Genomic DNA, 24,503 nt, shown 5'->3' with positions numbered 1-24,503 from the left:
CCCTTTTCTTCTCCCTCTCTTTTCCCTCTCTCTCTCTCTCTCTCTCTCCTCTTTTTTCCTTTTTTCTTTCTCTTTTAAAATTCACATTTCCTCTCTCTATAATTTTCTCTGTCTATTCCATCCTCTCTCTCTCTCTCTCTCTCTCTCTCTCTCACTCTCTCTCAAAGTATGTGAAAAACTATGTAAAAATTTTTAAACTAAAAATAGGATTTTAAAAATATTTAATTAAAAGGAAAAAATATATTTGTTAAATATTTCATTTTAAAAAAAGAAAAAAAGGAGGGAAGTTTAAATTAAAAAGTCAATCTAATAGAGAGAGAGAGAGAGAGAGAATTTTGATTTAAAAAGAGGGAGAAGAGACCTCTCTCTCTCTCTCTCTCCCCCTTTCTCCTCTCTCTTCCTTCTCTCTCTCTCTTAAATTTTATCTTTCCTCTCTCTATAATTGTGTGTGTGTGTGTGTCTCTCTCTCAAAGTATACAAAAAACTATGCCCAAAAAAGTTACTTAAAAATTAACTTTTAAAAATGTTTAATTAAAAATATGCACGCATTTCAATGTATTCACTGTGTGGAAGTGTTTTTGGTGTTTAATAGACACTAAACATGGAACCCAAATATGGAATGTTAGAGCGTACAAAAGTGATTATCCACCTCCAAGAAGATGAATATGCCAAGTGTTCATGCCTCGGCTGGACTTACAGGCTTGCTAACAAAGTATGTATCATCACGGGAGGGGGGAGTGGAATAGGAGAAGCCATGGTGAAGTTGTTCGCAAGCCATGGTGCCAAGGTGATCATTGGAGGCATCCAAGATGTGACGAGAGAAAGGTTAGCCTCTTCAGTCAGTGATGCTACCCAGTATGTGCATTGCGATGTGACGCGGGAGGAGGAGGGGGCACGCATGGTGGATGAGCACAAGGAACTTTCAATCGATCCCCATATAGGAAAAAAAGAGAATTCCCCATGGAATTCCCTAGTTGAAAATACATATAAGTGGGGAAAGTAAAAACTAGGGAAAATGGGACATTTCCTAGTGAGAATAAGCAGGGAATCACATAAGACATTTCCTATGTAGGAAATATTTCCTACATAGGACATAGGAAATATTTCCTACATAGGAAAATACAAAATTTTCTATGTAGGGAATAATTCCTATATAGGAAATATTTCATATATAGGAAAAAACTTCTAGAGGTGATTCCCTAGGTACTCTCACTAGGAAATCTCTCATTTTTCCTATTTTTTACATTCCCTACTTACGTGTACTTTCAACAGGGAATTCCGTGGAAATTCTCTTTTTTCCTTATCACTTTATCTACTCTGCCCTTCCTCTTAGACATGCTAATATCAAACAAGAAATTGCACAATAAATTTTTAACTAGAAAATTATAAAGAGAATGTCATCATTTCTAAATAAGGATCAATAACATACAACTAATGATCAAAATAGATTAAACAAATTAAGACATCAACATCTACTTCTAGCAACCAAAAGAAAAATGAAAATAATTTTAAAGGAGCATAGAACTAAAAACTAATTAAGCAACATGTGTGTCTTGATTGTTTTATCCCATAAATCTCCAATATGTTGCAAAGTAATAAATGTTTGTCTACCCTCTTCTCTAAATTTCAACATGGGTGGCCGATAGATATCATCATATGATGGTATGCGTATCACTCCTATTGATACTCAAGTGATCAAATATCATTAGTTAGTATAACCATTTCTTGTACATGACAGCCCAGTACCAACAATGTTGAGGTACAGGTGTTTTAAAGCAACAGCTTTGTTGTATTTGGCATCCCCATTCCATGCCAACATAACCAAACTTTTATCATAGCCCCACCCAGTAAGAGCGCCCATTTGGGTTGTGAACGGGTGAAACATCAGGAGTGTTACAACTATATATATCATCTCTCACTTGACTTGGGTCTCACCTATATATACTAACTCTACATCAATATGAATCATTCTTTGGGAGCATGTCTTGTGTATCTCTCTCGTACTCTCTCTCTCTCTCAACATGGTATCAGAGCTATGGATGTGTAGCAACAACAAGGAAGATAAGTTGTTTCATTGTTTATACTTGATTGAATTCTTTGCACAAGTGATGATTTGATACATGAACTTGTTCAAATTAGAATTATTAGTTAATTTTGTCTTTAAAAACAAAACCAGGTTGATCTTGGTTTGTTTGTTGGCTTTGATCATAATCAATGTCGTATAGAGAAAGACGGGCATACTATAGCAGTGGCTCCTCGACATGGTAATCTATTTGAGCTATCATTGAACGATACAGTTGCAAATGTTGTTACTGCCCCTGGAGATGCAGATTGCAAATTATGGCATCAATGATTTGCACACTCCGATTTTGCCAAAATTCTTGATCTTCATCGTCATGGTCTTGTGCAAGGTATGGATCTTAAATCTCATCCACGTATGGGGATATGTGAGTATTGTGCACTTGGAAAACACCATCGTTCGCCTTTCCACACTTCTACTTCATCACATTCCTGTGCTCTCTTGGATTTGGTTCATACCGATATTTGCGGTCCTTTTCCTGCCTCAAAGTCTCAATATCGATATTTTATAACTTTCATTGATGATTTCTCATGGTACACACATGTCTATCTTCTTCGACATAAGTCTGAGGCTTTACCTATATTTAAACAATACAAGATAAGTGTGGAGCTTCAAACTGGATTCTCTATAAAGACGCTTCGCAGTGACAATGGCGGTGAATATGTATCCAATCTATTTGATGACTTCTGTAAGGATCAAGGTATTCATCATGAGTTTACAGTTCCTTATTCTCCTCAGCAAAATGGTGTTGCTGAGCGCAAAAACCGCACGATTCTTAATGCTATACATTGCATGCTTATACACTCTGGTTTGTCTCGAAAGTTTTGGACTGAAGCACTTCTAACAGCTGTTTTTATTCAAAATCATCTTCCAACTACTGCGCCTGCTGGTAAAATTCCTATAACAATTTGGACAGGGAAGACACCTTCAGTCTCTCACTTTCGCACATTTGGCTGCATTGCTTATATTCATGTGCCCAAGGACACTCGACATAAGTTGGATCCTCCAGGTTTGAAGGTTATTTTTCTTGGTTATTCAGATCATTCCAAAGGTTACAAATTTTATGATCCTTCTTCTCAAAAGGTTATCATTAGTCGTGATGCTATATTTGATGAGAAGACTATGGGTGGCACATGGTCGTCAGATGTTTCAGATGATACACAGTCTTTGCTTAGTGCATTTCCTTACTTGCTTTGTGATTCTACTAATTCTGATGATCATAAACCTCCTTCACCTCCAAAGAAGATTGATGAAAATTTGGAGATCTATGTCGATCTTCCTATTGAGATAGAGCATGGATTCTATTCTATTGAATATGATGTCTTTGATGATGCTATGTCTATCCAAGAGGATCCAATATCATATATGGAAGCTATCAATTCATCTCAAAGGGATCAATGGCAAGAAGCTATGCAAGCTGAGTACGATTCTTTAATCTCCAAAGGTACATGGATTCTTACTGAACTCCCCCCAAATCGTGTTCCTATCAAATGTAAATGGGTTTATAAAACCAAGACCAAAGCTGATGGCTCGTTTGATAAGTTCAAAGCACGACTTGTTGCAAAAGGTTACTCACAGATTGCAGGAGTAGATTATCAAGAAACATTTTCTCCCGTTGTGCGCTCCACAACTCTTCGTATGATTCTGGCTTTTGCAACACTATTTGATCTAGAAATTCACCAAATGGATGTTAAAACGGCTTTTCTCAATGGAGATCTTGAAGAAGAAATCTATATGGTCCAGCAAGAAACAACGATGTGTTGCGGTTTCTACAACTGAAGCTGAATATGTTGCTGCATCATTAGCAGCTCGCGAGCTAGTTTGGCTTCGACAACTACTTGCAGATTTGGGACATCCTTCATCATCTAGTACACCTCTTCGATGCGATAACCAAAGTGCTATTAGTCTTACCAAAGACTATATACAACATAGTAAATCAAAGCATATTGCTATTCATTATCATTATGTTCGACATGAAGTCAAGAAAGGTTCCATTATGGTGGAGCATTGTCCTAGTGATCAAATGGTTGCAGACATCTTCACAAAAGCTCTTAGTGAAGCTCGCTTTAGCTCATTAAGACATGCACTTGGTATTGTTCCAAGTTCTTGTTTCACTGGTTGAGGCATGTATCATTGTATTCAAGAAAACTTTATAGTAAATTATTTTTGTATCGTAGGTATGTGTAGGGGCTCGGGTTTTTCCCTTGTTCTCCCCAAGGGTTTTTTCACTCGCAGCCAGAGACCTTTGTTTGAGTGGGGATGTTACAACTATATATATCATCTCTCACTTGACTTGGGTCTCACCTATATATACTAACTCTACATCAATATGAATCATTCTTTGGGAGCATGTCTTGTGTATCTCTCTCGTACTCTCTCTCTCTCTCAACAAGGAGAAGTCACCGACCATTCATACCAGACCTAGAATCAATGAGAACATCAATTTAATTGACTACTGGAGGTAAAACCAAACATTAAGAACACGAGATTAGGTTATACGAAATATTTTTACCTTGCTTGGGCCAACACACCTCCAAAAATGTACCTCCATCAAGGACCCAGCTGGGACATACATAGGCTTTTGAAGTGGGAAAAATATTGCAAACCTTCACAGTGCAAAAAGATTTTTAATCAAAACAAGTGTATTGGACCAACAACTTACCTCCCAAAGAAAAGCACCAATTCACATATACTGCAAGTTGTCTTATGGAGGCCATAGAAGTTCCCCCATCTTGGTTTCGCATCATTTGATCACAGATTCACCACATTGAAGCTGCTCAAGAATACTCGATGGCTAGTTTGACTATTCTAAGAATATTGATAGCTAGTGTATTGTCACAAATCACCATCAATGACATCTACAGGACTTGCAAGTGTTCGTTCACTTGGTGTGAAAAGACAAAACCAAAAAAGAGAACCCATAACATAGCAGTTCTGATAATTATCCTGTGTAAATGCACGCGAGGATGTGGTGTGCACAGAGTGCACTACAGTGTACATGATAACTGCATGTGTAGGTGGGCATCTGTGGGTAGGTGCGAGTGTGGCAGCAACGGTAACAGCACAGTACCAAGATACCTCCCACCTCTACCAGCCACTTTAAAACCACACTGGATCCAAGTTTTCCTACTCCAAAAGCCTGTTTACTAGTCGAGACAACATCTTCTATATGCAACGATGTAATGCACAAAAGATACAACTTAACTAGCAGAGAAGTGAAGCTACTTGGTGGAAGAAAGAAATTTTGGATGGAATAATATGTCAAAAAGCATAGACATTTTAGCATCAGGACTTTACCAGCTGAACATGTCTGGTGTTGCACTTGAAGGTTCAATGCCCAAGTGAATATCCTTATATAATGTCGAGTCAAAGTATCCAGCAAAGCCTTTTAGAAAATGCCCACAAAACGATTCATTATTATCAGAACAATTGATGAAACACAACTCAGAATTTTTGACAAGCTCACTTACCATGGACTAGGACAGAGCCAGTGTCTGGTGCAAACTCAAAAGCCAGCTTCTTATAGCGTCTGTTATCATTATGTGTAGAGAAGTTTGGATGATTAAAAGTAAAGACCTGTTGGTGACAATCAAGTCAAATATCAGGAGAGCATGGAGCTATAACACACCATTAGCGAGACACATTTCCATGACATGGCTGAAAGTACGAAAACACACAGGCTGTGGAGTAGCCAATCTTGCCACACTGTGCAGCTTCACAACATATGCAGTTTCAAAATGTGTGAGATCATTGTAAGATTTGACCTGCAAACCCCCCCACACCCCACAAAAAAAAAGAGATAAAAGAATATCCATAAACTTGTACAATAAGCAAATACAAAGCACTAAAAATACTGAATCAGAATCCACAATATCATACATCTCTATATAGCTTGGACGCAGTGATGGGGGCAACAAAACTTGTGTACCTGTCAAAAAGAGTCATCAAAATCTTATCAATTCATGATGCATTGACAAGCTAGAGTTCCATGAAGCAAAAGAAGAAAACCTTCAATGTTTTACCTCAATAACTACCAGTACACACAAACAAGGTCCTCTAAAACATGAAAGGCCTCAATGTTCACACCACAGTTCTTGTGGAAGTACACCACTGATAGATTTTGCCTATGCATCATGTCTGCTCTTTCAACACAAGAAATTTAGGTTATAATGCACAATCCGTTCCTAAAAGGTCTGTGGTATGAAGTCTCAAATAATGCTGCAATTCCTACAAAGGTATTCAGGCCATTTCATATGACCACTCTGCAAGTTCTTAGAAAACAATCCAAGCCATTGCTAAAGGTCGGACTGGAGTTCTCAAAAGGACATCCCATGTCCTTGTCATAAAGAAATGTGCAGATATTAGGAGTTATGTCCACATTTCTGTATCCAACCTGTCAGCTCAGACTCAAAAGAAGGTGTAGCATGTTACATACCTTGCAAGGATCCTTACAGACTCAAAAGAAGGTGTGGCATCTTACATACTTACACTTTATGAGTACGAAAGAAAGAGAGTCCACACATCACAAGGACTATTGGGTGGAGCAAGGGCCCCTCTTAGCTTTTTGGGCTTTACAATACATTGAGGAACTGATGGATACGTGGGTAGGCTCAAGATCAGTGTAAATCTTGCTCTAAATGCTGAGTGATATGTTGCTGATACCAAACTTCAAAGAGAATGTTGTTGAGCAAGGAAAATCACAGCCCAAATTAACCTCTAACTCATCATAATTTTCTGGCCTGAATTCACTACTTAAAACAGCCCCAAAAGATTTATCTAAGAGGAGAAGACATCTTCAGAAGTCATAAGCAAAAAACTCAAAATGTTTTGTAAAGCCAGTCACGGACGTTCCCAACTTTAATCCTTGTCATCAGATTTTGCTTTCACCTTCATCACCCTCTCTCCTATCTTGCAAGCATTGCCATCTCTCCTGCTGCAATTGCAATCCAGCCCTGCACAGTGACGTTCCAGCCTGATTCACATCTACTCCATCACAAAGAGGACCTGCTGCTCTCCAAGCTGATGCCATCATCAATGTTGCTATTTTCAGGACTGTTTGCTGTTGCAGGAGGTTGTCTACTGCTGCATTTTGCAGCCCTAGCCTCTGTCATCACCAACTGATGTGCTGCGGTTGCTGCCTGCCGGAGGTCTTTACGTACCTGCGTTTAACTCTTGCAGGCCTGCTTCCAGGGTTTCAAGCATTGGTAGACTGCTACTGCTGCGTGCAAGATCCTTCTCTGGTAAAACACTCCCTCGTAGCTGTTTCTGTCATCCCCAACTCCTGTACCAATGTTACACTTACTATGTTCCTCCAATCATTCTAGTGTGAATGCTACCTATGCCCACGGGCACTTTTTACATTCTTGTTGGAGAAAGGTGTTTTCCACATGCCACACCTCGCTGCCTTGCAAACCCACCCTTGAGCTTTCACCTCAGCGCACCTCTGTCCAACCACGCTAGGCCCCCTGATTCCATTTTTTGCCACCACCCTGGCCACCTTCATCTCCTTGTCAACTGTTGTAGCAGTGGAACGTCTACTGCAGCCCCTCTGCCTTCGGCATGGACCCTGGTGATCACACTACTTGCAAGCTGCAACAGCATCATAGAAGCAGAAAACGCCCCTTTACAGGACCCGAAAGGCCAAAACATGAGGAGGGCCCGAAACGCGTTTCCCTATCTGAAACGTTTCCCCTTTGGGGAAACAGCTGCCACATGGCGTTTCCCCTTGGGGAAATGTTTCGGTTCGCTTCGTTTTTCAACAAGACCAAAACGTTTTTAGCAAAACATAATATATTGTTTTCATTTCAAACATAGCGTTATTAATCGTCGTGTTCGTTATGCTTGTTAAGCGTAGCCTTATTAATCGTCATGTTCATTGCCTTTTATACATAGCATTAAAGCCTTATTATTCTCATGTTCTTTACACTTTTTTTGTGATTTTCTTCAAGCATTATTAATGTTTTATTGTTAAATGTTTAATGTTTTAATGTTGTGTTTTCTTTAAAACTCATAATGTTAAATAGTCATTTAATATTTAATGTCTTAAATGGTTCATGAGTTAAGCTTAAATTGTTAAATATTTTACATTTAATCATTTAAAATGATTAAGCTTAGAGTCATTTATATCCATTTCAACTTTCTTCATTAATAAGGAGGATGATAATGAAGAGCATTTGCCTACAGCAACTAAAGATTACGACATGGATGAGAAAGAGGGAGATAGAGAGGAGAGGAACTAAGAGATGATATTTAGTTATCACTCTCTCTTGTATGGTTTTGCACTTATTTACAATTGCTCTTTCTTTGCAATCACCATATTAATTGTGCCAAAATCCTTGTATGCACCTCAACCAGGACTCTCACCATCATCTCCTCCTTCCTACCACCTTAGGTTGTCTATGCCCCTACTATGCCTATCGTCACCTAACTCGTGTCCAAAGTGTTGCCTTTGTCCTCAGCAGCACTGCCCTGAGGATGTTTTGCCCAGCTCCAACATTGCCATCTTAATTTGCACCACTATCAGCACTTGCAACCAGCATCACAGCCCAAAAAGTTCTCTAGCATTGCGATGCCCTGCAACCTTTCGTGATATTTTTTGCTATTTATAGCAGATTGGTCCAGCACTTAAACATATCTTGATCTTGAGATCTAACAGAGACAGCCTGCCGTGACTGACGGCACACGAGCTAACGGAGATTGAGGTCCTCAAAGTGGAGACACACGCAGATATTTTCTCTGCTCCCATGTATATTTCTGCACTCCTATACAACATACTACACTACAGATTTTTTGTGTTTCACTATCTCCTTATCTCTCTCTCTCTTCTCTCTGTGTTCACTCTCTCTCAGTCTTTGTCCTACGCTTCTATGTCGCTGCACTCTAACATGGTATCAGAGCGGTGAAATCGGACTGACTAATTGAAGAACCTACCTAAAGAGGAGATTTCAGCGTGACACAAGGCTGCATTTTCAGCATTCAAGGGCGAGCGGGAGGGCTACGCATCGGAACAAGGCTGAGCGAGTGTGGGTGTGCGAGAAAGGAGTCCAGCTGGTGAATTTGCTGCAGGTTATTGTTGTTTGAAAGGGAGGAAGGCTGTGTTTTAGGCCTTACATTGCAGATTTTACCTTTTCATCGCCTCCGACGGGGCTGAAGAAGGTTCAAGAAGCAGAGGAAACATCCCTAGTAGGCTACGTTTACAAAGTTAGAGGGGGTTGCTTTTACGTTTGTGCAAGCATTGCAGGTGATCGTGTCTACAGAGACTGAATTGGAGTTCCAGGCGATCATAGACAAAAATGTGCCTGTCCTACTGGCTCTTCCATCGAATCAAAAGCTTGATGGTGACAATTACCGCATCTTGCGGGTGATGATATTGGCTATTCTGGAGACTTATGATTTGGCGAAGCTTGTGATGGAGGAGACTAACAGGCCCTCAGTAAGAGATGAGTCCAAACTCTCTTCCATTGCTCGTGCGGAGTTGACCAAGGCCCAGTCTCATAGTGATGAACTCTTGTTGCTTCTTTTACTTCATCAATTTATAAAATTAATTGGTTGAAGCACCAACCCCATAAGATACCATTTCCCTTAGACTAAATTTTGGCAACTTCACCTTTATGTTTTTGCAAATCCTCCATGTAATGCTCCACTTCTTTGAGAAGTTGATAAAACATCCCATTACTAGAACACTTAGCAAGAGTCGTAATAATATGCTCCCTACATTGCTAACTACTAACATGCAACCCTCTTTAAAGTCAATCCTGATTTTTGCCATACATATTGATAATCTCAATGATGGTATCTATGGATCTCATCTAGTTCTACATTGGATTAGCCATTGGATTGTTGATTTGTTTCCAAGCATCCTTTAGCTATAGGTTGAATCCTTCCCTTAAATCTAGAAAGGAGCTGTTGAAAGAGAGGGGCTTCCATTTCTTTCTCCTACTAAACACATCCTTCTTGGATGGACTTCCTAGGCACCTCACATTCCAAGAGATCATAGTGAGCAAGCTAAAAAGAGGAGTTGAAAGAGAGAGGCTTCCATTTCTTTCTCGTACTAAACACATCCTTCTTGGATGGACTTCCTAGGCACCTCACATTCCAAGAGATCATAGTGAGCCAGCTAATTAACATTATATCTTTGTTCGAACCTCCATAATCCAAAATAGCAAAATAGCCTTGTCAACAAAATATTTGCAAGAATTTTTTAAAGGGAAAGTTTTTATTTCTTACCTCCATTAGACTTCAAAGAATTGACAATAATTAGGTTGCTCCTTAGGTTCCTCCTTCCAAGGCTTGTTTATTTCCTTGAATTTACCCTTCTCAACCTATGTTTTTTCCTTTTTGCTTCTTTTGAAGTTCTTCCTTATGTCAAGTATTTTCTCCTTGGCTTCTTCTTAGATCAATTCCTTTTTGGGCATTCCTTTGCAAAGCACCCATCTTCTTTGCATTTGAAGCATGTATCCAAGAAGAGGGAGAATTTGATATCGACCAACAACTCAATCCCATTAGGATAAAAAAGCTAGAGCATCTCAAGGATCTTCTTCCTCTTATTCCAAAGTATGAGAGGCCGCTTGCTCCACTAGTTAATATTATTGTAAGAACATAGAGCGCTCTACCTAGCACTTCTACTAGCACATTAACTTCTCCATCTAGCAAAGTAGGAAGTCCATGAAAACTAGCCCATATTGGACATTCAATTTCCCATATTGGACATTCAATTTGCAAGACCTCCTCGGGAATAAAATCAACATGCCATAGAAGCATGTAAACAAGGCTCACTTTAAGCCAAACACGTGAACCCAAAACCCAATCTCTTTTTGCTTTAGATGAAAGCAAGACCCAAAAGAAATCTAATGGCAAGCAAAACAATGTGAGCACCACTTTGATTCATAGGTGAGCCAAAAAAATCTAGAAAACTCATCCTCAAGGGGGACCTTCCCTTAAAATACATGAACATGTTGCATAGAGAATAGTTAGCATTGCTTTGCCGAATGCATGGCAACAAGGATACCACTCATGCACATAGCACTTGCTCCCCAAATTCTATTGTCTCTCTTTTAATTCTCATTAAATATTTTTGGTCACCCCACATCTTCTTCTCTAGATCTTCCATGTTCATGCTAGCAATGACAATGTTAGCATAATCCATCTCCATCCCATTGTCTTGCTTTTATTGGTTTATGTTTGTGCTATGTGTTCTATCATCTCTTACTCCTTGTTCACCCCCCTAAATATGCTACATGCATGAATGTGGGAGTATATGCCACATGTTGGTAGGAAATGTTTCTTTTTTAATGAACTTAATACAGCTACCCTAGTTAATAGACCATGTGCCATGACTGTCTATTGAGAGCTCCCCTCTTCAAGTTTCCACATACTCAAGAGGTTCTATGCCTTTCATTTAAGGAAAAGGCTATTACAATTTGAATTGTTTCTATTTTGCTAATGGATGGATATGCTCTTAGTTTGTAAGGGGCTCAAATAACTTTTGATAACCATTTGTGCTTGTATGGATGCTAGGTACATCCCACACTTCAGGGGGGATTTGAGGGGAATTTCAAGATTTAGAGCTATGTCATTGAGTTGAATTGAGATTCTTCTTTGTTTTAATGTGATAAGGAAATATTTATATTGTTAAAAATGATATTTTAGTTGTGGATGTGTAAACAATTTGTGCTATGTGAGTAAGAATTAAAAGTTATCAAAATGCACAAATGCATCTTACAGCACATGTACATTTTGGATGCGTACAAACATATCCATTACAAGTGTGTATTGACATTGTCTTATTTGAGATTGACTACAAGTGTGTATGTGATTACACTACTTCTATCAACAACACACAGTAGGGAACTTATTAACTTAGAGCCATGATAAGCTTCCCTCAGCATTAAAGGTATCCTATATAATAGGGTCACTTGGCCTTTTGCCTTCTCAAGCACTCATGTAATCAAAAACACCTATCTCCTAAAAGATCATGGGATCCCAACCCACTAGTGAGTATTTTGGCATCTTATAGGATGCTAAGGCATATTGGGATGGAAATGCCAATGGCTTGAACTACAATGATAAAAAATTTATCAGATTGTTCCATGAAAAATAATAATTTTAGAGAATAATTTCAAAATATTTTTTATAATTAGACAAAATGATAATTTCATAGAGTAATTTTAAAATATTCGTAATAATGTTTTTTGGGGCCATAAATATAGTCGTTGGGATATGATCTTCACAAGTATATATGAATGGTCTTGCTAAAAATTCATGTGTCTATTATTTCTAAGGGTAGAGAAGGGATATGATAGTGCTCATGAATTTTCTTGAGTTGTTCCAAGATTTTTGGGAGCTTTGAATTACCTCTAAGGCTTGACTTATAGGAATAAGGGCTAGAGCAAGTTAGGAGGGATTAGAGGATAGCATAAATAGACTTGTCATGGATGTTACACTTGATGTTTGTTATGACCACAAGATGATACTAGCCAAATAGGTGCCTATAGGAGAAGTTGCTACACAAGATTGCACACATCATAATTTTTGAATTGCCAAATGCATAGCATGATTGAAAACCTCACAGAGAGTACATTAAGATCCTCTAGGGGTTCAGCCTCTCTTGTAGAGATTCAAACCTATGGTTTTTTACCCAACATGGAAGGTTTAAGATGTATAGGAGAGAATAGCCCAACATGCTTTCCTCCCCTCCTTGCTTTTTATAGTACTCTATTTTAATATTGGCCTTGTGTTCTTAGCACAAAAAGCATGTCTTTATTTTAGCACTCTTATTTTTTCTCAAAAGATTAATTCAAAAATTTTCCAATCTTAATTTGTTCTTCTTTTCCACTTGTGTTTTCCTTTTATTATGATGCACTTTCAATGTTCCATTGAGAATTTGCAAGAGTTTCTACATTGTTTGAATTATTTCACCTACCTTTGAGATTGGTCAGAATTTGATATGCTCCCATCGATACTTTTCTATGGAATTTCTCAACTTCAAACCCTAATAAAATGAGAATCTCCAATGAGGATTTCTTTGTTTTGCAGCACTTGTTCTTTGTAAAGGTAATATACTTCCACCCTTGTAAGGCTATTTAGGTGTAGCCTTCTTGTTATTCAAGTCACCTCATAGTGAACCTTAAAGTAGCTTCCCATCTATCATGTTGCAAGCTTCCACATAGAGCTAGCTACAATAGTTGGCAATCACTAGAATCCTTGGTACTTATATTTTTGTGTTAAGACATGAAGTTTATAAGTTTAATGCTAGTTTGAAAGGTGATAATATTTCATCATACAACTAGCAATGTAGTTTGCTTTATTTTCTATAGCCACATGTTTTGGGCAATGCAATTTAGCTTTTTCTCAATATGGCTACGCGCTTTGCCTTGGTGGTTATTTTTTTCCATGTGCACTTCCATGATCAATATGGTCATGCACTTGGTAATGCGCTTTCCTTTTTAATATGGCTATCTAATTTTCATGATGGGGTATATATGATTGTGTGGTTTTCTTGCTATGCACTTTGAATGTTTGCTCTTGTTGCTCATTTGGACAGGGAATATGATGTTAGTGTGTGGAGTTTCTATTTAATCCATTGGTGCAATATGCTTTTTTCTCACTAATATAATCATGAGCTTTGCAATAAGATGGATGTCATGGCCATGATATATGCTTGGTCAATGTGGGCATGTACTTTGCTCAACATTGTAAGTGTTATTGTTGCTAAATGCAATGACTCTGTTGTTGGGGCCACATAGTTTGTGTTATTCATGTGTAGTAAACATCTTTCTTTTAATTTTCTTTTTTGTTATTGTGATTACCTTTCAACAATTGTGGTCTTGCTTTTGTGTCAATGTGAAAAGCTTAGCCGTGAGTAAGAAGTATTATACAAATGTAAATGTCTAATCAATGAATATTTATTTACTAATTATACCTAGAAAAATCACGAGTTCCAAGTTAACTTGATAGAATATCTATAATTCCCTAGTTAGAGGATAGTACTTGCTAGTTATGACTAGTAAAAAGTAAAATTTTCTAATTAGGTTGATATTATTACTAGTTATACAATAACTTGCTAGATAATGTTACTAGATAGGGCTTCAATTTTCTAGATACTATCTAGGAAAAGGATGTTACTAGTTAGAAGAGACTAGTGATGGCAAAATTATCTAGTTATAACTAGAAAATTCTACATTCTTCCTAGTTTGGTTAGTAATCTTCCTAGTTATAATGTGAACTTTCTATATAGTAAGTGGTTTAGAGTTTCTTGTGATACCTTTGTCCTTACCTTCTCAAAACCATCATTATCAACTTGAATTGAGAAATAGAGAATTGTAATAAACATCATCTTTATCTTATCCTCATTGTACCTTTAATTTCCTATTACATAAAAGTAGGGAATCACATCCTTATAATTCCTTATGTAGGGATTTTCAAAGGAATGTGGGGAATGCTCTGTATTCCCTATTATAAGATGTAGGGAACATAGGGACTTTCAAAGGAATGTAGGGAATGCTCTATATTCCCTATTATAAGATGTAGGGAATGCAATTTCCTAGTTATAGATGGGGAATACGTACTTGTCTACATAGGAAATATTGGAGAATTTCCTATATTTCACCAAATTGCCTATGTGGGGAACGATTGAAAGTTCCTTGTGACTGCCTCCAGGCGTCCTTGCTCGACTGCGCATTCATCCCTGACTCCCTTCCCAATTTCATCAGCCAACTTCATCGACCAGCTCGCAGGCTTCCAAGGTGGCCGCTTCAACACCGTGGAGGTCGCCAAACCTGCGTTATTCTTTGCAAGTGATGATGTTCGACTTGTTAGTGGCCTGGTCCTCGATGGCGCCTTTAGTGTCTCCAAATCATTCAACCTCTAGAAGATACATTTTTTTCATATAGAAGGGTGTAATATAAAGGTGTTATGTACAGATTGAATAAAAAAGGGTTATGTTTTATTCAAGAAAAACTCACATATAAAGATATTTATAAATAGGTCTTGAACGCACGTGATGTAGAGAATATATATATAGTAACTTCCCCGAGAATAAAACAAGGCCAAACTTGGACATGAAAATAAGAATATGAGATATAAAGTTAAAGTCGTTTACACAAGAAATTTTGCATTTATTTAAAAAAATAGATGATGTAATATCATCATATTTTATCATACTCATAAATTACATAACATTAATGCATTTCAATTAAATATCAAATCATGAGATAATAATCAACTTCTAGAAATCTCTCTCTCTCTCTCTCTCTTCTAAGTTTTTTTTCTCTCTCTCTCTCACCCTCTCCTGTCTCCCTCCATCTCCCTCTTGATCCCCTCCCCTCTCTCTTTTTCTCTTCTTCCCCCTCTCTCTCTCACCTACTCTCTAAGTCTCTCTAACTCTCTAGTTCTCTTTCGTACTCCATCTCTCTCTTTTTTTTCTCTCTTACCTTCTCTCTTTATCTCTCTTCCCTCCCTCTCTCTCACTCTCTCACACATTCTCTCAGCCTTACCCTCTCTCTCTCTCTCTCTCTCTCTCTCTCAAACTGTCTCTTACACACACGTATGTGTGTGTGTATAAATATATGTGGTATTTTTTCATAACTATTTTGGCCATGTCGTATTTCCATATTATAACATCATTGTGTCACTATATAGCAAAGATTAATAGCAATAGTAATAAGGATGCTAATAAAAATTGCAACTAATGAGTGTCATTATGTCTCCATTCCCTTGTAGCATTTTTGAGATAGTATCCTAGCACCTATTTAATTAAGGTGATTGTACAAAAGAAAAAATATTGCCCTCAGACCTTGGTAGATAGTTACAATGATAATAGATAAATCCGTACATAAGGACCACCAAACACAAGGTAACCAGTGTTATACATGTGCATGTATTGTAAGTCACTATTATTAGGTGATAGATGATAAAAATTCAAAAAATTGATAAGTTAATAATATATTATTATCATGCCAATTTAAAAAATAAAGTATCATGCAACTTCTTATACATATTTTCTTGTTATGCACTTTCCTGTCCATTTCTCTCATACTCATTTTGTTTTCCATCAAATTTTGGTAATAGTTACTAAGTTTGTTTAGTGAATGCAACAAGAATACTCATTCTCATAGTCCTTATCCAAGTAAATCACACTCTTGATCCATCACTCACAAATCTATACTACAATTCTCTATCAACTAGAGTAGTCTAAAAGTAGAAGTTCTCCACTGATCCTTTGGGAGACTTCATCTTAAATCCACAAGAGGCCTCTACACCTTCGTAAACACTCTTAGAGGATTTCAAGGTCTTTGACACGAGAAATTGCAACATTCATAGTCTCTCACCTTCCTCATACAACTCAGTTTCACCACCTTCTTGTCTTCTTACTTCTCCCACACATTGCTAGAATTTCTCTATAGATTCCTCATTTCAGTACCTTTGTATCACTCCATGAACTTGGCCTCCTTTTTTGTTTTCTCTTTTGCCCCAATAGTGTTTTCATACCCTTGGTTACTAATCTACCTTCATTAGTTTTTTTTTAAATTTGAACAACTTGCTTTTGTCCAATAATTCATAAGGCATATCTAAGTTTTGTTAAGGCCTAAATCATGTATCTAACCCTAAGGCATATCTAAGTTTTTAAAGGCCAAAATAATCAGTCTAGCCCTATAAATCAATTGCCTCATCCTTAGTCCATAGTAAAAGGGCCACAATAATAGTAGAAAGTCCCACACATAATTGTTAGTTATACTCAATGCCCCACCCTTATAAGTGTCACCAATGATCCATGGTGATGTAAGTTATAAGGACCCTCATATGAGAAGAAGCCATGTGTGAGCTTGGACATTAGTTGGGTGAGATTGCACATTGGGTCCTAACTTGTATTCTCGATGAGGTCTATCATGCGGTTTGATAGCAAAAAGGTGACCTCTTGTAAATCTAGCCTTTGGGTTAGATAGAGTAATTATGCTAGTAGCAACTCAAGGCACAATGGATCGAGTTGTCGGGTGTGGGAGTTAATAGGAACACTTATATCTAAGACTCCCCCTCAATGTCCACCCAAACAAGGAAACTATATCCTTGGTCCAATGGTGAAACTTTAAAGATGAACTCAAATGATATTCTTTATAAGAGCTTTGGTAAATATATCTACTCTATCTACAATAAGCAAAGTCAATTATTTCAAATTGAGAGCTCAAAGCCTCTTGAGTATGATGGATCATATCATTTTAGTAACCTATAATAAGAAAGTTATCCATATATAAGACAATCACTACATAATTTTCACTATCCCTATAAACATACAAGTTAGCATTTGAGGTATATCTTTTGAAATTTAAGCCTAAAAAGAATTTATCTATCCCCTGATACCATGCTCTCAGGCTTGTTGCAGCCCATATAATGGCTTCTTCAACTTACAAACATTGTTCTTAGGATGGAGGGCCTTAAACCCCAGTGGTTGTGAGCCATGTATACCTCCTCCTTGAGGTCACCATTCAAGAACATTCATTTAATATCCATTTTGTAAACTGGCCACTTTTTGTGAAAATACTTATATGCAACAAATTTGGCTTTGTACTTTTCTAAGTGGTCATTAGCCTTAAACTTTACCTTCCAGACCCACTTGGTGCCCATTATATTCCTCTTTTCTAGTCGATCCACTAGCTTCTCCAACAATTTTGGCTTTGTACTTTTCTAAGTGGTAATAGGCTTATACTTTACCTTTCGGACCCACTTGGTGCCCAGAATCTTCCTCTTTTCTAGTTGATCCACTAGCTTCTACGTGTAAGTCTTCATTATATTGTTAGACTCAGGTTGCATAGTTGCTTTCCATGCTGGATTGACAAGTAATTCTTTCAAGTCTATTGGCTCCTTTACTTCTCTCATAATCTTTGCCAAGGACATATTGACTATGTGAGTAGAAGTCTTCATTTTCTCCTCTGTTCTTTTAGACCTCCTTGGTCCATCTACCTTTGACTCAATAGTTGTAGGCATAGAATCCATGCGATCATAAAGCTATTTCACCCAATGGAAATGGCTTTTCCATGGTATGATTACAAGTTGGTGAACTTTCTCCTCATCATTCAAACACAATTATTCCTCCTTCTTGAGGGTAGAGACAACTCTTGAGACAGCTCTTGGGACAAGTCCAAAGTGAACTACTTCTTCACTTGATGATAAAGTGGAAGAACTTGTATTCTCCTCCTCCATTGTATGTGGTTACTCCTTAAACACCACATCATAGCTCCCTATGTCTTCTTTACCTCTTGGTCGTACAATTTGTAAGACTTTTTCTTTCCTCACTATAACTCAAGAAGTTCTAAAGTGTGAGATAGATGGTTTGTTGCCAATGTAGGTTTCATGAGGAGTTTTTCCCTTGAGAGCCTTTGTGTAACTTCGATTGAGAATGTAGACTGTATTATTAATAGCTTTTGTCCAAAACTACTTAAATAATCCCTTACTCTTAAGCATGTACCTTGCCATTTCCACAATGGTGCAATTTCGACATTCAGTAATGCCATGCTACTTTGGTGTATGATGCATCATTAATTTACACTTAATCCCTTTGCTTTTGCAATAGACTTCAAACTCCTTTGAGTTGAACTCACCATCCCATCTATTCTAAATTTCTTTACACTTTACCTTCATTTTCCACAAGTTTTAGCCATTCTTTAAACTTACTAAAAGCTTCAGCCTCATCATAAAGGGAGTACACCCACATCTTCCTACACCAACTCTAGAGAAGCCTTCGCTCTATTCTTACTTTCTTGTGAAAATGCCTTTCTTTGTTGCTTGCCCATCATGCAAGCTTCACATGCTTTCTTCAATTTAGTTATTGTAGATAAGTGAGCAACCATATCTTGTTATGCATCTCCTTTAATGCTGCAAATCCAAGACTACTTGTATCCACACCAAAGGTGGTTGTAAGAGCACTTAGCATACAAGTTCTCTTCTTTCTCCTTTGCCAACAACTTTACTAGCACTATCGAGAATTTTTGCACCTCTCTTGGTAAACCTCACCTCATGGCCAATATCAATTATGGATACTCAATGCCCTAGTCTCATAGGGTGCATGTTAACCCTCAAACGAACAAGGTGAAAAATCTGGAAAAGCTAAAGCAGAAGACAAAGGACCAAGGCAAAGTGAAACGGAAGACAAAGACGCACAAGGAGAAGAGTCCTAAATAAGGGAGAAAGGCGCACAAGGAAAAAGCGCAGGTCACTACTTTTGTAAAAGAGTGCAAGCACATAATGATTTAATTTAAGGAGCGCCGGGCTCTCACCCGTGCAATTTGTAAATGTAGATGGGCAGTGGAAAGGAAGCTAGGAAGATAAAAGGACAATGGGAAAAAGGGCCTAGGCCACGGCCAGCCATGTAAAAAAGGGGATAAGGGGATGACCGTCCAAAAGGGATTTAGGGTTTTGTATATAAAGTTGAAAAGTGAATGAGAAGCTCATTCTTGTGTGTAGCCAAAATTGGCTCTCTTCTTCTTCTTCTTGTTCTTGTTCTTGCTTGCTTGAGCTTGTGCTTGAGAGAGGGAGTGTGAGAGTGTGAGGGTGAGGGACCGGGGAGGAGAAGCTCTCAATCTTCTCCTCTCTTCTTCTCTTCTCTTCTCTTCTCTTGTCTTGCTCGTGGCAATGGAGCTTAGAGCATGGAGCTTGAGGATGGAGCATGCTTGAAGCTTGCACTTGGATCGTGGAGCTACCGGAGTGCGCGGGAGAGGAGGTAACTCAATCGGCATGGAGGTAAGCTCACTACACCCATAGATATGGATGGCGCGTCGGCTATGTGAGAGGTAGCCATTAGTGCTCGGCTTGGAATGCTTGAAACAATAAGCGATTTGAGGGTCTTGGCGGTTGAGCGAAAGCTCCCACATTTTGGTTCCGTTGTCGGGACCAACGGATTCAAGCCTTGAGTGCTTGCGTGCTTCGAATCGAGCATTAGAGTAGGTTTTTCCCCGAACCGATGCTTGAGGTAGATAGGTTGAAAGCGAGGGAGTTTGAAGAGGTATTCGATCTCCTTAGCAAGTAGGTTTTTGGTTTTTTAGATTTGGAAAAGCATGTTGGAGTAGTGTAGGTGATTGCTTTGTGATTTGTATGCATTTAGGGTAGAAAAAAAAACAAACAAAGAAAAAGAAGCAAACAATCGGGTTTTCTGTTGCTGTATAACAGGCTGAGACATGGAAATAGGGACACAGATTTGGATTTCTGGTTGGAAGAGCATGAGGGACTAACCTTTGAGGACACAGTAGGCTGGGATGGGACAATAAGAGGCCCAGAAAACCAGGAAAGGCTACATTTGACATCCTGCACTCTAAAAATAGAGTGAGCTTGAGGGCTAGGGAGAGAGACCTGCGGGGAGATCGTCAGTGTACTGATCGATTCGAGCACCACACCATTTTCAGGTACGCCAGTCGTTTCCCTCTATGGCTTTGCATCTAATTAGGCGGCACGGCGCGATTCGGTAAAGTAGACGTCAGCCTAGAGGTGTCGTGTGCAACTCGCAGGCCATCGGCCATGCAGCCGGACCAGTTTGTCCGAGTCCCGGAATAGGATTGCCCTATCTCTGGAGTTGGACCGTCCGACTCCGAAAATCGGACCACCTTTCCGATCCGATTCCCAGAATCAGACTGTCCAGAATCTAGCCCAGAGTCGGACCAGTCCAGAGTCGGACCAGTACGGAATCGGACTAGTCCAGAATCGAACCAGCCAAGAGTCAGACTACCCAGAGTCGGACCACCCAGAGTCGGACCACCCAGAGTTAGACCATCCACAGTCAGACCAGTCCAGAATCGGACCAGTCCAGAATCGAACCAGCCAAGAGTCGGACCACCCAGAGTCAGACCACCCAGAATCGGACCACCCAGAATCGGACCAGTCTCAGAATTGGACCACCTTTGCCTATCGGATCGGACACTCGATCTCCGATTTTGAAAATCGGACACGGACCCTAGAAATCGGACACAAGGAATCGGACCACTTAGAATCGGACACCTGTCAAAATCGGACGTCCGATTCCAAAAATTGCACGTGACTAAAATCAGACCACTAGGCCGATCGGACCAACCCAAATCGGATGTTCGATTCTGATAATCTGACTCCTAAAAATCGGATGTCTAAGAATCAGACAGGAAACTGTCAAAATCAGACAGGTATCTAGAATACGAATTTTGACGCATCTAAATCCCAAAATTGATCCCAAAGGCTACGTAGAGCTAAAGGCACATCACAGATCCATTACTGGGCTGAAACTTAGAGCAAGTAGTCGAAAGTTAATATTCAAGATTTGGCTATAAATGGTCCTCTAAATTGTGCATGGCGTTTACCGTAACGGCCCTGCGGGTAGGGGGGGACTGCTCCCCCCGACCCCCGTAGAAGGGGGCTGTGACCCCCTCCGTACCTCCCCCAAGTAGGTTGGAGAGAAAACGCGCGCCGTGACAGGTCCTCCAAATTGGACCCTAGTGTAGTAATGGCTCTACATGAGCATGGATTCTCACTTGCAAAAGAGCAACCAAAAGCCCATACCCGAATAGAGAGAAACAGAGACCCTAGAACATCAATGGGCCAATCTAGCCATTAAGGGAAAAAAGGCCACACCATGAGAACACAAAGACATTGCGTTCAGACCATGTCTAGTTAGAGCGAAATGCAACATCAGCAAGCTACAAATGCCAAGATGACTAGGCATCACTACAAGATATAGGCCTTATACCGACGTTTAAAGCGACGAAAATGCAAACAACAAAATTTGCCTCCGTCGTTGCAAGAAGCATCGTTATTGGCGACGCCATAGAACAGTCGGTATTTGCATCGCTATCAGCGTTGATATTGGCATCGCTATGCACGTCGCAAACCGTCGCTATCAGCGTCGGCGATGCTGATAGCGACGCCAATACGCGTCGCAAACCGTCGCTATCAGTGTCGGTATTGGCGTCGCTATCAGCATCACAAATGCGACGCTAATAGTGACGCCAATACCGACGCTGATAGCGACGGTTTGCGACATGCATAACAATGCTAATAGCAATGCGAGCAGTAAAATTTGCGACGCTAATAGCGACGGTAACATGGAATTTTTTTTAAAAATAGTTTCTGCACTACTGTGTACAATGCGCTTACAAACAAAAACAATGTATACTGAAATCATAAAATTGATACATGAAATAAATACATGATTGCATAAAAAGCGATTGGTACAATCATGACAGGATATCACTAATATATAGAAAATTTCTACATAAATCAGGCGACTCAAAAATAAAGGTGTGTGACCTCCAGGGATCCAAGGGCGAGCTACGCATCCTCGTCCCCTGAAAGCTCGTCCCGCCGCAAAGGAGCATCGAACGGACTCTACAGAAAAAGAAACAACACATCAGTCCACCATACAATAATGCATTCAAATATCTCATGGTAACTGCGGACAAGAAAGATGAGTGACTGTGGGAGCTTTCGCTCAACCGCCAAGACCCACGGACCGCTTATTGTTTCAAGCATTCCAAGCAAGCTCTAATGGCTATCTCTCACCTAGCCGACGCGCCGTCGATCCTACAAGTGTAGTGAGCTTACCTTGATGCTCGATCGAGTACCCTCCTCTCTCTTGCACTCCGGTAGCTCCATGATTCTTAATGCTAGCTCAAGCATCCTCAAGCCTCCTCCATCTCCAAGCTCCATCCTCCATAGCTGCGCGTGCAAGAGAAGAGTAGAGAAGAGAAGAGAAGAAGAGGAGAGGAGATGGTGAAGAGCTTCACCCTCTTGATCCCTCACTCTCACACACACTCACTCCCTCACACTCTCACACTCCCTCTCTCAAGAGCACACACAAGCTTGTAGAGGTCGGATTGGAGATTGGCCGAGATTACTACCTTTTTCATTGTGGGCAGACCGCTCTACACATAGCGTGACTACTGGATATATGCCTGCAGAGTTGATGTATGGGCAAAAACCTATCATGCCTATAGAAATCTGTGCTCTCACGTGGAGTGTTCTTCCATGGCATGAGAATTTATCAAGGGAGGAGCTTCTAGCTCTTCGGATTTGTCAACTAGAGAGAAGGACAGAAGATGTGCAGCTAGCAGTTGATCGTTTGAAGGCAGCCCGACTCAGAAACAAGGACAGGTTTGATTTGAGGCATCGCTTGAGGCCTAGAGCCATAAAAGAAGGAGATTGGGTTCTAGTCTACGACAATAGTCTAGAGAATCAGCATAGTAGCATGAGAAAAATGGTTCAAAGATTGTTTGAACCATATGAGGTGAAACAGGTTTTTGACAATGGTACCTATGAGTTGGCTGAATTAGATGGAACAGTATTGAGGGTGCCCATTGCTGGAAAACGGGTCAAGATTTTCAAGAGAAGAGAAGATGAAGAATATTCACTTGAAGCATTGGCAGAAGAAGAGCAGGTAGAAGAAAGACAAACAGAAGAAGCAGAGAATATGGATGATGAAGCTGATGGAGAAACAGGTGCACTAGAAACTGATGAAGGACTCAACCTGTTTGTGGACTTGAATGATCCTGGATAGTTGGCTCATCCGGAGGATGCGCAGGTTTAGAGAGGATGGATGTCGCGCTGCTGCGCATCCGAGCCGTATACACCTCCATTTCTTTTGTTGTGCATTTGTGTTATTTTTCCGCATGAGATTCATTGTGTGTAATTGAAGCATTACGATAATTCGTCTTTTCAGTACCCACATCCAATGTATATATTCTGCTAGTGTGTGTGTGTGTTTCTGTTTGGATGCATGATGTGTGTGTGTTAGAAAAATATGAAAAAACTGATGCCAAAGGACATTATCAAGCTGATAATTTCAATGATGATCTCTAAGAAAAGTGCAGGGAATTGTGGAATCAAAGGAAGCTTTGTGGAAGCCGATCATCTAATGAAATAGAGTTGAAGGAAGTCTCTCAAAAGCTGCTTAAGCGAGTAAAGGAATCCTTCAACGGGGCTATTGACAGCACTAGTGAAGCACCGAGGGAGCATTTTGCCACCCAATCCTCAAGGCTGAAGTCGAAGATTGTGCGCAGATCATCGTAAAGCTGACTGTTAATGGGGAAATTCATGACTCCAAAGATACCCTACGTTAGTCCTTAAGGTCAAAATTAAAGTTGGTGCATAGATCTCCTATGGGGTGTAAAGAAACTAGAGTTATTTTTGTCAAAAAGGAGTTTTTGGTCGCTCAGCTAAAAGAGGAGAAGGGAAAACTAATTGAGACTGGTACATCTGAAAAAAAAAGCAGATCGTGAAGGTTTGCAAGAACCAGGTCCAAATAACAGCTCGAATCCATGTCTTTCAGATAAGTACTCAGATGGAAATGAAAAAGCTCGGAATGATGTCTCTCATCTTAACAATGGTTCTCCTTCGTGTCCTGTGGAGACCGTTGTTGCAGACGGGAATTGTGCTAGCACTAGCGTATGCACACTAACCATATGAAAGGGCTTAGGGC

At 39.6% G+C, this 24,503-nt stretch overlaps 1 protein-coding gene and 1 long non-coding RNA gene across 5 annotated transcripts; one reads left to right on the top strand and one right to left on the bottom strand.

The window, feature by feature from the left end:
- Positions 1–601: 601 nt before the first annotated feature.
- LOC148036342 (secoisolariciresinol dehydrogenase-like) lies at positions 602–22,894 on the top strand. Its single transcript, XM_087678921.1, has 5 exons — positions 602–825; positions 7,149–7,320; positions 9,321–9,512; positions 14,718–14,924; positions 22,796–22,894. The coding sequence occupies exons 1-5, from the start codon at positions 602–604 to the stop codon at positions 22,892–22,894; spliced, it is 894 nt and encodes a 297-aa protein (XP_087535047.1).
- Positions 4,472–7,511, bottom strand: LOC148036343 (uncharacterized). Of its 4 annotated transcripts, none has more exons than XR_015691015.1 (7): positions 7,240–7,511; positions 5,960–6,008; positions 5,758–5,844; positions 5,551–5,656; positions 5,378–5,465; positions 4,593–4,686; positions 4,472–4,501 (listed from the first exon to the last, which is right to left on the bottom strand). It is a non-coding gene; the product is annotated as an uncharacterized LOC148036343 (long non-coding RNA). The 4 variants fall into 4 exon arrangements; XR_015691016.1 differs by lacking the exon at positions 7,240–7,511 and adding an exon at positions 6,928–7,192; XR_015691014.1 differs by lacking the exon at positions 7,240–7,511 and adding an exon at positions 6,968–7,192 and having other exon boundaries at positions 5,551–5,609; positions 5,709–5,844.
- Positions 22,895–24,503: the final 1,609 nt, after the last annotated feature.

This window comes from Lygodium microphyllum, chromosome 5 (genome assembly GCF_053477565.2).
Source record: "Lygodium microphyllum isolate KBCC chromosome 5, Lygodium_microphyllum_v1.1.10, whole genome shotgun sequence".
Lineage (NCBI taxonomy): Eukaryota > Viridiplantae > Streptophyta > Polypodiopsida > Schizaeales > Lygodiaceae > Lygodium > Lygodium microphyllum.
Note: the sequence above shows the minus strand (reverse complement) of the source record. Positions and strands in the feature narration are given on the sequence as shown.